Genomic DNA, 14,521 nt, shown 5'->3' on the forward strand with positions numbered 1-14,521 from the left:
ACAATCGTTACGATGCCCTCCATAGACCCATAAAGTGCGAGAGAGAGGGTGGACAGCGACTCGAGGGATTGGGATTGAAAGTGGCGATTTTTTTTTGGGGCGAAATGGACTTTTTTGAAAGCTTTGTCGCAGAAAGTTAAACAATTAAAGACCGTTAAAAAAAAACTCGGCACACACTTCTGGATCTCCTGTGGCTGCCTGTGCGTCTGTGTGTTTGTGTGTGTGATAATCAGCTGTGGCCCTCAAACCCGTCCAGAAGCCACGCTCCGCCGTCTCCAACATCAAACGCTCAGCTCGGCGGCCTCCAGGCCTTCGGATTTTGGCGGTTGACCCCGGCAGCGGTCTTCGCAGCTGACCGGCTTCCCCCCGAAAACCGTGAGGATAAGGCACGCTGCGCTCTGACGTAACCCCCGGCCCGATGAGGAGGGACCCGCGGGGGGGGGACTGTGGCCTCACAATGAGGAGCCTCTTCGAAGGTGCCGTAATCGAGATCAGCTGCGCCGGCGTCTCGTCGACCGCGCGTCCTCCGTCACCCACCCACACACCCCTCCCGAAGATTGACCCAATTTGTCCGAACCTCTTCCCCCTGCACCCCCTCAACGCGCAACCCGGTTTCAGTGAAGCCACTTCACCGCGATCGCTTTCACCTTATGGGCTGCTGCGCTTCGTTTTCGCACACGTTGTCAGTTGTTGGTGCACACACCGCTACACGCCGCATGCACGCACGGGTGGGTGGGGGAGGGGCGGGGAGTGGATGATGGGGAGTTTGGGATGGATTTAGGCTTGCTCCAGTGGGCCATCGCCCGGTTATGCTCCCGTTAAGCCGCTTATGCCGCGCCCGCCTTTATTTGTTCGAATTTTAATCGCATTTTATCGCTAGGTTTTTTGTTGTTGCTGTATTGTGTTGTCTTCCTTTTTCTTTTTTTTTGTACCATACCGTTCCCCCACTGTTTCCGCGACTGACATGATCTTGATCACCTCATTCTTCTGTCTGCCCGGTTTTCCGGATTTCTCTATCCCTCACTCTCTCTCTCTCTCTTTCTCTCTCTCTCTCTTTCTTTCGATGTTTCGCTCTCCCTCTGTCTTTCTACGCAGGATGCGGTGGCCATCGGAGACGACCTTGACCGAGACAAGCGCAAAGTGCCCGACCCGAAGTACGAAACCAAGAACGCCATCCTCGGGTTCGTGTTTGGAGTGAGTACCACTAGCCCGTAAGGGAAAGGGGAGTGGGGGGGAGCGGTTTTGGTAGGCCTGCTTGTATATACTACTAACCCACACGATAGACCGCCGCCCCCGGGGAAGGCTAACCGAACCACCAACCTCTGCCAACCAACACGGTGACGGTACACTAACCTCCTTTCGCTACACGCCACGCCACAGCACAAGGACCCAAGGACCCGTGTGAGTGCGTGTGTGTGTGATAGTTGCGATCAAAAGCCAGGTCCTGGGCAAACAATGGAAACAGTCAGGACAGCTAACGTCTCGCACCCACATCATAAATGGCATCTGACAGCATTTTGGCAAACTGACAGCATTTGGACAATTAGCTGACAACCACACGAAATGAGGCTCCAAACACGAGAAAGGGGGTGGGAGACACAAAACGTATCGGAAGGGCAAAAAACAAGCCCCACCCCAGACCCATGACTTGTCCGGCCGGCGGTCTTGTTAAGAGCGCGGCAGCTAATTAATTCTAGCTGCCAGCAATCGGTCCCTGGGGGGGCCAGAATGACAAGGTTTGAACGGCCAAGCAAGTTTTTGATTTCTCTAACATTTTCCACTTACACTCACACTTCACTCAGTGAGCTTTGCCCACCGCAAATGGGTTGTGAGCGAAACGAAAGACTCAAAGCGACGAACCTAAGCGACGAACGAAAATTCCAAATGTCAGGTCTCGGGTCAGGTCCGGTCGGTTGCTTGGCTACCTCGGGCGACGCCAGGTGTTTCAAATATTCACACCCCCCTCCCCCCATCCCCGCTGCCCCCCGACACACCGACGGGCAGGCGAAACCGGATCCAACAGTGGCAGAGGGCTGGCGGACACTGCCCAAACCGGATCACCTGTCACCTGCGCTGGAAGTCGGTCAGTCGGTTAAGCGGCCTAAGGTCGTCCGGGCGTCTTGGGTGTCATTTTTTTTGCTTCTGTCAACATGTTGATAATGTATAGCTTTTCGATCCCCCGGCCTGTTGGATGCTGCCTCTGGACGAAAATTGACCCAGTGACTGTTCCACACACCAGACGAATGATTTCGGTGGAGCATCGCCCGTAACACGCCACTCTTCCCCCCTGCACACCCCCCACACTTAACAACGATTTGCTTTGCACGGGCTACTCTCTCTCTCTCTCTCTCTCTCTCTCTCTCTCTCTCGCTCTCTGGGTGTAGGGTCTTGGTTTTCTCGACGTCAGCACGATTTTCCCTTTTTTCTTCCGCACATCGCGCTCTGCACCCGGTGCTTTCCCGGTGGTTGCTTTTGCCGTTCCTGGGGCTCTTAGTTTTTCCTTCTCCCTCCCCCCACTACACCCTACCCACCACCGTTTCCCCATTTCTTTCCTTCCTTCGTCCGCCGAGGGTTTTTTGATCGGGGCCCGTCTCTTAGCATCGCGCACTAATCCAAGTGTTCTATCGTCCACCCCCCCCGCCCTTCCTACTCTCTACTCTACCGTGTGCTGCTGCCAAACGTGCGACAAAAAAAAACAACAAAAACAAAAACAACCCACTGGCGTGCCACGAAAATCGCACGAATGAGCAGAAGATCAACTCGTTCATCGACGCGAAGACGCGGTTCATCGACAAGCTTGACCACGCGAACATCGAGAAGAACAAGCAGCACCACATCGAGCCACCGAAGCCGGTGCCGGACTTCCAGTCGCTGATCTCGTCCGTCATCACGCCGAAGGTGCAGTTCATCACGTCGAAGATTGGCTCGCTCAGTGGCAGCTTCCTGGGCGGCTCGTCCGGCGGCGGCGGCGGCCATGGCGACGGTGACGACGGGCACGGTAACGGCGGTGGCGGCTCGGGCGCCCCGCAACTCGGAAACATCGTGTCCTCGCTGCTGAAACTGTCCGGCCCGATCCTGTCCGGGTCGTCCGGCTCGCAGCACGGCGGTTCGAACACGGTCTCGCTCGGCGACCACGACGATGATGACGAGTAGACGACGGCGAAAGGCGGCGGTGGCTACGGGGCAAGAAACACCCACGCACACACCCACGATCATCATCCTCATCCCGTAGTGCACAGACACACAAACATACGCCCATCATCGGAAGTGGCTAGTGGCTGTTATTTATGATGCGACCAGCCGAGGGAGTTCAAGACAGACCGAGAGAGAGAGGGAGAGAGAGAGAGGAGAGTGAGAGAGAAAGCGCACTAACTATAGATGGTACTGTGAGACAGTTCCCCAGGACTGTTCAGCGGCCCTAGCGGCCGCCGGGAACTACAGGCTGAGCAAAGACTCCTCAGCTGATTTGCGGTTCGCTTTGGGTTTCTTTTTTTTTCTTATTTAATTTTCCAATTTTTACTCCTCATTTTCCGATTTCAGTGGCTTCAGGTAGTCAGGCCGCTTTTGGTTGATGTTGTTGTGGTTGTTGTACTGTCTGTGACTCGGTAGTCCTTGTTACTCACTGGTCCCACTCAGAGGTTTCTCGATACTCCAACCGAAGGTCATTTTGTGGACCTTTTGCGCACAGTTTGTTTGCTGTCTTCAGTGGCCCAGTTGTTGTCATATTGTTTGCCCTCTTGCCCTTTTGTTTTAAATCGATCGATTTAGTTTTGAGCTTATGACAACACACAACACTCTCTCTCTTTAGACTTTAGACAAACATCCTGTTGTTTTACTTCTTCTTTCCTAATTTTTCTTTTCTTTTTGTTCTAATTGTTTGACCGATACCGAAAGGGTGTTGGTGGGATTGACGCGCCAAGGACGCGCCAATACACGGTAGTAGTAGCAGTAGTAGTAGTAGGCAGAAAGGCCGGAAAATGGGGCTAAACGTTTGAAAGTACGGGCGAAGAAGGGGTGGGGGGGGAAAGGGAAGCTCGAATTAAACAAACATTATGAGAGACAAGATAACGCATCACACACACACACACACGTATACACACGCACACACACAGCCAACACACATTCTCAAACATAACTTCGATTCTCGTAATGAAATGTAAATAATGGAAAAATAAATGAAAGATTCATGCTTCACCCAAGTGAAGCAACGTTGCTCAACTCTCTCTGTCCATTTGTACGTGCGTGTGGAAAAGGGGGGGAGGGTTGACTGTAAATACCTAGGGAGGGAAGGTGCAGGAGAAGTGGAGTGTAAGAAGGGGATTGTTGCATGGTAGCGCCGTTCTACTAGTTGAACTAACTGCATTCGCTCCCGCCCGAGGACACGAGGGCGTCTACTATGCTGGGTACGCACGCACACACCCGGGGGTGTCCTGTGCGCTCCTCTGTTGCTAATCCAACATCACCCACCCACCTACCCACCCGTCAACCCACTCACCCCGCATACCACGTGCCATCGGCAGGCGAGCAAACAGTCGGCCCAGGCGGTCAAGGACGCGATCCACCCGACGAGGGCCCCCATCCCGGTGACCACCGACGACACGCCGGACCTGGACCGCCAGAAGGTGTCACTGCAGGTTCCGGACGAGCTGTTCGGCAGCTCCTTCACCCTGGTCACCAACATCTCCGGTCGCATCGGCAATCTGATCATGGTATGCGATGGAAGGATCAGCCTCCGCATCACCGCCTTTATCATCACCACCATCGTCTCCTCTTTTGCAGGGCACCGCCCGGAGGGCGGGAGAGTTCTTCTGGGTGTTGCAGCCCCTGTTCGGCAAGCACCTCACGATCGAGATCCCGAGCACCACGACCACGACCACGACGCAGCGCACCACGACGACCACGGCGACGGCGCGCCGCCAGACGACCGAGGGGAAGGGCGGCGAGCAGGCACTGGTGCTGGACCTGCTGTCCGGGGCGACCGATGCGAACGAGGTCTAGAACGAGCGAGTCTGATCGAGCCTGAGCGATCGATATTTATTTAACTGTCACTTTCACTTACTCACCACGTTACATCCGTTAATCGCTTAGTTTTGGAAGGCTTTTGGAATGTGAGCCCGAGGGGGGCTGGGGGCGGTGGGGAAGGCTAGGAGGAGGAGATTAAATATTGGAAACACGTTCGACTACCGCGCACGCATTAGTTTAATGGAGCAGTGTTTACGGGCTGGGGCCAGACGGCGGAAGTAGCACTAGGGGAATAAAGGGCTGGCGCTTCACCACCACCATCACCAGAGTACCAGAGAAGTGTGCCCCGTGTTTTTTTGGCGGCTCGAGGCATCCGTAAGTTTCGCTCTCGTTCGTTCGCTCCATTTTGTTCCTGCTAAGGGATTGCGCCTAAAGGTAGGCAAAGGGTCTTGCAATCTAATTTCGCTGGCAGAGCTCTACGATTCAATTCGACCAAACCGTTAAGCGGGTCTCGTTCTCTCATCGCGCTCGATACAGTTGCACCATCTGAGACAGGCCTATGAGACGATACTCTGTCGACCCTCTGGATAGCCTCGGAAGGATTTACAGGCTGTTCCGTCGTCTGCCATTCCAGTGACGTTGCGTTAAGTTACACGTAACGTAACGATGTTTCGTTTGGTTTTTGTCTTGAGCTCTGAAGCACTGTAGCAAGTTCTTCTGCTAATCGAAACAGGTAATCTTTCCGTGTGATATACTCTCCTATAGTGCTTTTGTACAATATCCAGCTACTTAGTCCAACTATTGCTACAATATTGAAAAACACTCGTAACGGTTATCTCCTGGAACCTGAATTTACCGTATATTTTCGTGCCATTTGGTTAGTGACATACAAATTGGCTTTTATTAGGTCTAGGAGTTAATTTTTGCGATTTTTATTGGACATTTGTGACCTAACTACAACAACAAAACGTATGGCTACCTTAATGAAAGTATTGTCCGTCGTTAGCTATTACTTTCTGCCATCTTTTAGGTAGCTCCTCGATTCCGTGTCGATAGAACTTCTTATCTTTATCAGCGATCTCGTCAGAGCCCCTTTTTTCAATACTTTCATAATTAGTTAACTTCTGTGTTGCCAAATCGTTACTCATGTAACGGATCAAATACTATTCCGAAATAGCAACAACTGCTAAACACATCGAGGGTGTTAACAATTTCCATTTTTTTTCAAGCTGCAGCAATCACCAATCACCAATCAGCCGTGTCACAACCCGGCGTTCAAAATGGGAACCAATCACCACGCACAACCAAGGTGCAAGGAGATTGAAAATTAGGCTTAAGTCTAATTAGCGAACCGCCAACCATTAGGCAGAGGTGCACTTTGAAGCGCATTAGCGCTGGGGTCCCTGAAAGTGCGTAAACTCGCACGCACGCCCAATGAGCTAATAACCTGAAGCTAACGAGCCTGGATGTCAACCGTTTTCGGGGATTGTCCTTCTCACAATTAGCCCACAGCATCCGCTCTCGGCTAATGGTTTGCGTGGCACAAATTCGAACGCATGTCGCACGCACCGCTATGCGGATCAGTAGGTCGAATGTCAAGGTCAAGGTAGTCGATTCGATGCGTGAGCTCGTTCTGCGTAATTTGCGTACGCCGCGCAAACGCATGGTTGACCTTGAAATAACGCGGAGCGCTGCTCTGTGCTGTCAACGCAGCGGTCAGATCCTTCATCAGCGAGTCGCAGCAGCAGCGAGCCGGCCGGAAGACAACTTTCACTTCTGCGGGCTTCGTGTCGGAAGGTATTTTGTCTCCGGCGGAGGGGGCGCTATCTGCTACATGATCCAGTGCTTACCGAGGAGCCCATTGGCAAAAGCATTACCAATAGTCGCAAAAATAATCATTAGTTGTGCTGGCAACGGAACGGTCGAACCGATTTGCTTATTAAATTTGGCTGGTTCCTACTGACCCAAGGACCACTTTCTAACGCAACATAGGATTTGAAAAGCATTTAAGATGCTATTTATATTATTATTTTATTTATTGTTATTATTATTTATATATTACAGATCTTTTTTTTTAAATTAAATTAATTATTCCTAATAAAGTTCATTACTAATTAAACCGCTCGATTGGATTCGTGGATTCGTGACCATCGGAGTGAGCTGGATGAATTTAGCTCAAGCACCTGAAGGGTTAATTTACATGTAATCCCTCAATTTTAAAAAAAATTACATTTTATGAAACCGCGATTTCTAACGATACCAGGCATACTGTTCAATATGCTTTGAGCTTCGATGATAAAAACACAATTTTATGGTTTGAAATACTCAAATATATTGAAATATTTCTTACACTGCCCAATAAAATGCCGAGGGCTTCTACTAAATTTATTTCAGTTACCGGACGATTTCAGCTATTGCGACTGTTTTGGACGACCATCACATGGATCGTCTTCAACGCTTAAATTCAGTAATCCATCTTTCTGCTGTACTAATTGAAGACGAAGAGCCCTTAAACACTTTCAATATTCGTTCATATATTCTTCCTTTGATTTTAAACCTTCCAAAACTAGAAAAATTCAATCTCTGCACGAAACTTGATTTTTTCTATTGTAAAAAATACTATAACAAGTTGGTACTAAATGACTTGTAAACGAAGAATGAAATGATAGAGATTGAAATTAAACTTCACATACGTTCATATGAAGAGGATAACAATATCTGAAAGAAATGGTTAGCAGTAGCGCTCTCCGTTATTGAAACTCAAAGTTTATTGAATTAGGCTAATTATCTTAGGCAGTGTTTCTGTTGTGAAATTGTCCTCATCGTTCAAGGCCATCGTTTGCGTAGTTCTAGGAAACTGTTGAAACGTTCATACGATCCCGCTGCAGTTACGCCACGGTGAGGCACGGTCTTTATTGGATCATGCAGCGGCGCCGGCGCCTCGTCGCCGGCCTATGGGTTTGCCGTAGGGACTGCTCACCGGAGGTAGCTGCCCTTGAGCTGCGGCATCACTAGAGTGCAGCTCTGCCGGCCGGCTGCAGGCTGCACTCTGCGAATCACGTTCTGCGAACAGCCCGCCGACAGTCGCTCCGTTCTCGAGCATCCGAGTGCACGTCGCCATCGTCGATCGGTCGGAGTGATCGTACAGCTCACCACCACTACTACTACTACTACTACTACTACTACTACTACTACTACTACTACTGGTGCTAAGTTCCCTCCCAGATTGAGGCAGGCGGAATCTACTCCTTCGGCCTTCGGCCGACTACCCAAAACAAACAACGATGTGGCCAACACTTGATGGCCCGCAGCAGGCAATGTGGCAAAGGGTGGGTCTGGTGGTGCTGCTCCTGCTCCTGACTCTGTCCGCGCCCTCGCCAGTCCTGGCCCGGGCAATCCCGGGCGAAGAGTTAGACCAGGCGACGGAGAACAACGAGATCGACCACGGACACGAACCACTCACTTCCTCAACGACCCGGATGGAAAGCGAGACCACAACCGGCAGGACGACAACTGCCGCCACCACCAGCACCAGCACCACCACCAGCACCACCGAGGGCCTCCCCACGTTCAACCGCAACCAGGTATCACTTGACCTACCGAGCGACCTGTTCACGTCCACCGCCAATCTCACCCTGCGGTTGCGCAACGTCGTGTCCGAGCTCATCACGGTAAGACCCACCCGGTGGAGCCCTCGAGCTTTCCTCACACTTGCTTTTCTCCTTCTCTCCCCCGCACAAACGCAGCGCACGTCGGTGCGGATTGCGCAGGTGGTGCGCTTCCTGCAACCCGTGTTCGGCTACCACCTGATGATCGACATCCCGAAGGAGTTGGACGTTTGATCCCAACGTCCGTGTGCTGCGATAAGTGCGGCCGGCACTGTGTATATTGACAGGTTAACGCCGCTTGTTACAAAAAGGTTAGATAAATAATTTATTGTTCGAGTCACCAGACTCCTCGGTTTGGTTGATTATAATAAAAATAATTTAATACACCTCGCGTTCAGCGTCTCTCTCTCTCTCTTTCTCTCTCTGTCGCTCGCTCGTTCGCTCTCATCTTTCGTGGTGGTGACTCGGTGGGGTGGGAATTTGAACGAACAAATGGCGTCCGGCGATCGGTTGGAAGAGCTGCACGAACCGGGCGGTCCGGATGGCCGTATTCTGCAGGATAGCAAAGCGAAAGGATGAGCCCATCCATCTGGGTCCTCTAGGGACGTTTAGTTACCGTAATGAAGTCACCGAACAGCTTGGCCGCGCTCAGGACAAAGTTTGTCGCGTTGCCGAACAGCTTCCCGGGCAGCTGGAGCATGATCGTCCCGTCCGGGTTGAACTGTGGCACGGCCGCGTCATCACCGTCGCCATTGTGGCGTGCGATCCGCTCCTTCGGTACCCTCACGTACGGCTTCCCCGTCGTCGTCGTCGTCGTTGTCGGCGCTGCTGTCGTCGTCGTGGTTGTTGCGAAGGTGCCCTTGCGAGCGTTCTTCAGCTGCTCCAACAGCTCCCTGACGGCATTGGCGGCCGACCACATCTCGAGCCGCATCTTTGCCCGCTTCGCCCGGTATACGTCCTCCCCGATGGCGTCCTTTTCGTTGGGAAAAAATGGAAAAACAATCAACGCGTTTGTTTAGAGTTGTAATCACGATTGTTGGCGGAGCTTTCAGTTGGGTGCAAGCGCCTGCATGTATGCAACCCGAGCACAGCACTGCACTAATGAAGCTATTTAAGGCAGCATCTGCATCTTTTATTTAAGGTTTGATCATTCAGTCTCATCGACTGTGCTTAGGGTTTCAAATCAACAATGGGCTACTTGTCAAACCGGCAACTTTGACGTTAACTGCCAGGTTTTTAAAAGTCCAAAACTATTAAAAACGTAAGTAAAATTAAATTAACGTAAATTAAAATTAATTAAGTAAAATTAACTGAGTGTATCATAAAACGAACTAGCCAACGAAAGACAACGCGGCAGCGAATATGGAGCGCACGTACTCTAGGGTTACTAGATGAAACGCTAGCCACGCGACAAATGGACCTCGTAGCCAGTACAAACAATGTGAGGGGCTGATTAGGCAGCTGGTTATGCTTAATAGACGTGCTGAAAGTACCAAATTTACGTATTGAGATCACGTATTGATTGATACCAATCGAGTCTGCTCAGTGCCCGAACTTATAGAGGGGCTAACATCGACTCACATCACTATCGACTACATATTGTGCAGGGATGCCTTACTTACATGAAACGTATAACTTGATGGCCTTTTCTGGTTGTTGTGATTACAAGGTTGGTAAAAATTTAACGAAAGAAAAAAACATTCAAGAAAGGAAGCGTTTCATTGGTGAATATTTCACCTTGTGGCAGAACAGTGCCGCATTGTGCAAGTCAGAAGTAGTCATGCAGTACCTAGCGGATGATGATATCAAGTATTTTGGGCTATGTGAAAAGACTCCTCTTAATTTAAAAGAATTAGCTAAATTTCGCAAAACCATCTGAACAAAAAAAAAATACCTGAGGACTGTAGAAAGGATCATAAGACAAAACGACGATGTTTAGCAATATTGTCTGGGCGGAATGGTCTGCATTGCGAATACTAAACTTCTCTTCGCGTAGCTGGAGTTTAGCTTTTTCTGAATATGTTTGAATACATTTTTCTTTTGCATTAATGATCCCCAAACGCATCGAAAATTATGTAACTGTATTTAGAAAATCCGAGCGAACTGTCGGCAGAATGTTTGCTCACTCGAGATCCGCTATTGAGCAATCGATTCGAGATGAGCGATTAAGAAATAATTTAAAAATGCAAACATCGTTGCAGAATAAAGCTATATCGTCACACCGAACTGCGTGCTCGATTACTTTCGTCCCGCTGTGCGTTTTAGTCCTCCTTTTAGCGTTAGGAGTAGGTATTATTTATCACTCAGCCTTCGTTAACAGCAACTTGCTAGTGTGATTGATAGCAACGAACGGAACCCTACAGAGAGAAGGTGACGTCACCGAATTTGCCACGACATTTTGACAACGGTCCGTCTGTCACTCGACAGACGGACGCGCTGCGGGTTGCGTGATGCTGCGTGCTGCCATCTTCGCCCAAGCACTTCCCTACCAAACATTTACCCAACTTTAAACGGTCCACTTTGGGCGGCTTCGGCGGCGTCGGTGCAAATTCGTTCGCACACACAATCCATTCACTTGTGGAGACCTGCCAAGGATGCCGCCCCCAGTTGATGGATCTTCCTTTCGAATCGCAGAACCACGTGGCGCATGGCTGGCTGGCTCACGTGACCGGCGCTGGCTGACAACTGATTGGCGTTCAAATCCCAGCCCGCGCGACCCTTAACCCGGGCGACCGGGTTAAGGCGATGGGAAGTCGGTCGTACTAACGCCGCACGCCGGCAGCTCCATTTTTTAACGTTCACGAGCCGGAGATTCAGTGGCGTTGCGCAACTTTGGGCCTCGCGATTGCGACACACCTTTTTTAAAGATTACATTTTTCCTTTTACGTTTGTTATTGATATCCTTTGGCCAAGGCTGCGTCAAGGGTGTTCAATCACCGAGCAAACCGGCACCGGGCATCGGATAAAATAGGGTGGTGATCGGAAGAGAAAAGCGTGCTCCAATGCGACGCATCGGTGGGTTACGCACGTGCAATAAAACGCAACATCGCCTTCGCTTCGATAGGGAGGGCGTCAATAAAACGACTCAAACGCCCGACTCAAGGCGGAAGGCCCATTCTGGAGCGGGCCCACAGCGGCGCGCACGCACCCGTGCATTCCCATCTCCCTTACCCTCAGCCGAACCGATAGCGCCCGCCCGCCCTTATCGGTCTTACTTTCACTCTCCGTTCCCACTCCGTTCCGCAATCGCGCACCGCACGTTCCGAACCGACATAAAACCTTACACAAGAACACGCAAGAGCATAACGCGAGCTAGCGCACGCCTAAATGCTACGCTCGGTCGCCGGTGATGCAGGAAGCAACCCCGTAAGCGGCGTAATCGGACCGGTCACATCACACACAGGAAAAAGCTAATTCGATCGACGACATCGACACGCGCGGCGACGGCCGACGGCTTGTGGGGGTAATGGAGGTAGCAGCAAAAAAAAACCAACCCAAATACAAATGCGAACTGAGCGATCCAATTTTCGCAACGTTTGCTGCGAGTTCGTCGCTTGAAGTCTTTCGTTTCGGCGCTTCGCTGATTTCCCGGTGGCAGCCGCCGGCGCTGGGCGATTGAAGCGATCCCGGGTCGGGAAGCTTCCTTGGTGTCCCAGGAACCCTCTCCCCTCACTTCCACCAACCCAGGCACCCCCATTTCACTTGGAATTCCTATATCCGCTGTTCCGGTGTTCATGGTGTTGATGCGATGCCGGCGTTAATGATTGATTGATTGATTGATTGAGCCCGATTGAACACACGCAGACACACACGCAAACACACACAGGCGCACACACTGTCGCTGCCAAACGCTACCCACCTTCCAGCGAACCGGATCCAGTGACTCGTCGTCTACCAGCGTTTCCCGCAGGCTCGCGCTATTCAGCGGTGCGGCACTCACCGTCCCCGCGTGCTGCCCCGGGAAGGACAGAGCGGTCAGGATGGCCGCGGCCACGGCCACCACCAACCGTCCAGGATGCCTTTCCATTTGCGAACACTGGGACACTAACACACTTTTCACCGGGACAGCTCTCACCGGGGCCGGGAGGACTCCACGACGGAAACACGGTTCACGCGGCGGGATGCACGGTACTGGTGGTTTCCATTACCACCCAACCATTACCTACTCCTGCGTCCTTCTGCTGGTTCCTGCACGGATGAGCGACACGCGGATGGCTGGTTGCCTGCCAGTGCGACAACAACGATGCGCTTTGTTCAACAATTTCGCCACAAATGCTCGACCGGCGCAGACCCGCTCGACATGACGCAGACGCCCCTCCCCGCCCCGTGCCGTGCCGTAGTAGTCCCCGTAGACCATCCTCCCCTGCCTTGACTCACAGGGGGGGAGCTGTTGGCGTTAAGTGAAAACAAAGCCTAGAGCGAAGAAGCCGGCGAACGAAACGAGAAAAGAAATAAAGAGAGAGAGGATAAGGGGTGAAGGGAGGGAGGGGAGGTGCAGCGAAGACACAGCATACCATCGCGTACCCAGCGTGTGTGGTGGGGTGAGGGTGGCGGGTCGGGGTGAGAGTGTAAAAAACAAGAGTGAATCTCGAAGAGTCGCACCGCGACTCGCAGAGGCCAAAGTGCGAGGTCTGTTCGAGGGCCTGTTCCCCCGCCTGGATGTGTGATACCCACACACACACGCACGCACGCACGGATGAGGGATGCTTTCGCCGCTTTTTGTGAATATCCTATTTTATTGTTACACCCGAGCCAGTCCGCCGCTGTGAGCTGTGTGAAATGAAACTCACCCAACCGGCAGGTGAAGACAGGTTGCGTTGGGCCGGTGTTGAGGGGGGTTGGGGGAGCTTGGAGCTAGAGGGTGGTGCTGTCGGTAATTGGTGTCATTGGGGGACCAAACAGGACGTAAACGCGTGCAACGCCAACATCGGGTCATCGTCTCATCACTCTCGCTTTCTCACTCTCACTGTGAGTGATTCTGTCAGGGGTTGCACAGGAAGCGGCGAGGAAAGAAAGGGATCATGTCGGCGGGGGCAGAGGGCGTTGCACGCGGGTCGTTATCGCGGCCGGAGTCGAAAGCAAGCAGAAGCAACATTAACAGGCAACATCGCTGGGGTGGCAAGTGCAAGGCAACATTACAGAGGTTGGTGCTTCAGGACGCCAACGCCCCATTCGAACAGGCATTAGCCTCACTTCAGCAGTAAGCATGGACAGCAGGATGGAAGCATATCTGGTGGACGATAAGCGAGCTTCAACGGGGCTGACCCCGAATGCTAACGTTGTCCACATCAATGCCCGCATTTGTTTCAATTTTCGAAACGGTCCAAAAAGTTCTTTTTCAGGAATTGAAGCCTGCTTTCTCCACAGGTGTCCACGGGCAGACAGGGCTCTTGAGTTTTTAAGTGCGGGAGAAACAACAAAACACAAACAAAAACGAAACAAAAGAAGAAAAAAAACCACAACACAATGCATCGCGGGGGTACATCATCCTGAACGGCATATGCGTGTTCGTGCATGCGCGTATGTTCGCGTGCACGTAACAAACCGTGGGACAACAGGGTGTGGGGTGCGGTAGCGGGGGATGCTGGGAAGTTCCAACGGCACACGCATATGGTGACCCCGTGAAGAATCTGCGGGGCCATCTGCGGTTCCCGATGCGATGCGAGCGAGTTTAGGAGCCGTCACGCAAAAGAAAGCGGCTCATCATCGCGTTCGAGGGCGAAGAACGACAGGGGGTGGGGTGGTGGAGCGGGGGATGTGACGGTTGCACAACACGCAACCCCGGGCGGCGGGACCCGGACTGCGCCGATGAGAGCGCCCGGACTGGTTTGCCCTCGCCTGCGGTCGCGTTGAAGTCACCGAAACACGTATCGACGTCGGAACCAATTACCCCCCCCCCCCCCTCCCTTCCCCTTCTCCTCATCGATCCGGATCGATTGGACGATTTTAAA

At 51.9% G+C, this 14,521-nt stretch overlaps 3 protein-coding genes across 4 annotated transcripts in view; 2 read left to right on the top strand and 1 right to left on the bottom strand.

The window, feature by feature from the left end:
* Nucleotides 1-4,998, top strand: part of LOC131213496 (uncharacterized) — a 7,926-nt gene extending 2,928 nt beyond the window's left edge. The window contains exons 3-5 of one of the 2 annotated variants that reach the window (XM_058207545.1): nt 1,096-1,194; nt 4,521-4,709; nt 4,780-4,998. In XM_058207545.1, the coding sequence (XP_058063528.1) occupies nt 1,096-1,194; nt 4,521-4,709; nt 4,780-4,998 (507 nt within the window). Of the gene's footprint in view, nt 1-1,095; nt 1,195-2,751; nt 4,000-4,520; nt 4,710-4,779 lie in introns of those variants that run through there. The other variant, XM_058207544.1, reaches the window with a different exon arrangement.
* Nucleotides 4,999-8,266: 3,268 nt separating this feature from the next.
* Nucleotides 8,267-8,876, top strand: LOC131213497 (uncharacterized). The gene is made up of 2 exons (XM_058207546.1): nt 8,267-8,633; nt 8,709-8,876. Exons 1-2 carry the CDS (start codon nt 8,280-8,282, stop codon nt 8,802-8,804), a joined length of 450 nt encoding a protein of 149 aa, XP_058063529.1. The 5' UTR covers nt 8,267-8,279; the 3' UTR covers nt 8,805-8,876.
* Nucleotides 8,877-9,014: 138 nt separating this feature from the next.
* On the bottom strand, nt 9,015-12,597 carry LOC131213428 (uncharacterized). Its single transcript, XM_058207467.1, has 3 exons — nt 12,430-12,597; nt 9,187-9,543; nt 9,015-9,122 (listed from the first exon to the last, which is right to left on the bottom strand). The coding sequence occupies exons 1-3, from the start codon at nt 12,595-12,597 to the stop codon at nt 9,015-9,017; spliced, it is 633 nt and encodes a 210-aa protein (XP_058063450.1).
* Between the last annotated feature and the right edge of the window lie 1,924 nt (nt 12,598-14,521).

The sequence above is a fragment of the Anopheles bellator genome, chromosome X, assembly GCF_943735745.2.
Source record: "Anopheles bellator chromosome X, idAnoBellAS_SP24_06.2, whole genome shotgun sequence".
NCBI classification, from domain to species: Eukaryota; Metazoa; Arthropoda; class Insecta; order Diptera; family Culicidae; genus Anopheles; species Anopheles bellator.

Coding starts and splice junctions, on each gene's coding strand:
- LOC131213428 (XM_058207467.1), bottom strand. CDS start 12,597: ATGGAAAGGCATCCTGGACGGTTGGTGGTGGCCGTGGCCGCGGCCATC. Junction 9,544..12,429: donor TGGATCCGGTTCGCTGGAAG/GTGGGTAGCGTT, acceptor CCCAACGAAAAG/GACGCCATCGGGGAGGACGT. Junction 9,123..9,186: donor TGTTCGGTGACTTCATTACG/GTAACTAAACGT, acceptor GCTATCCTGCAG/AATACGGCCATCCGGACCGC.
- LOC131213497 (XM_058207546.1), top strand. CDS start 8,280: ATGTGGCAAAGGGTGGGTCTGGTGGTGCTGCTCCTGCTCCTGACTCTG. Junction 8,634..8,708: donor TCGTGTCCGAGCTCATCACG/GTAAGACCCACC, acceptor GCACAAACGCAG/CGCACGTCGGTGCGGATTGC.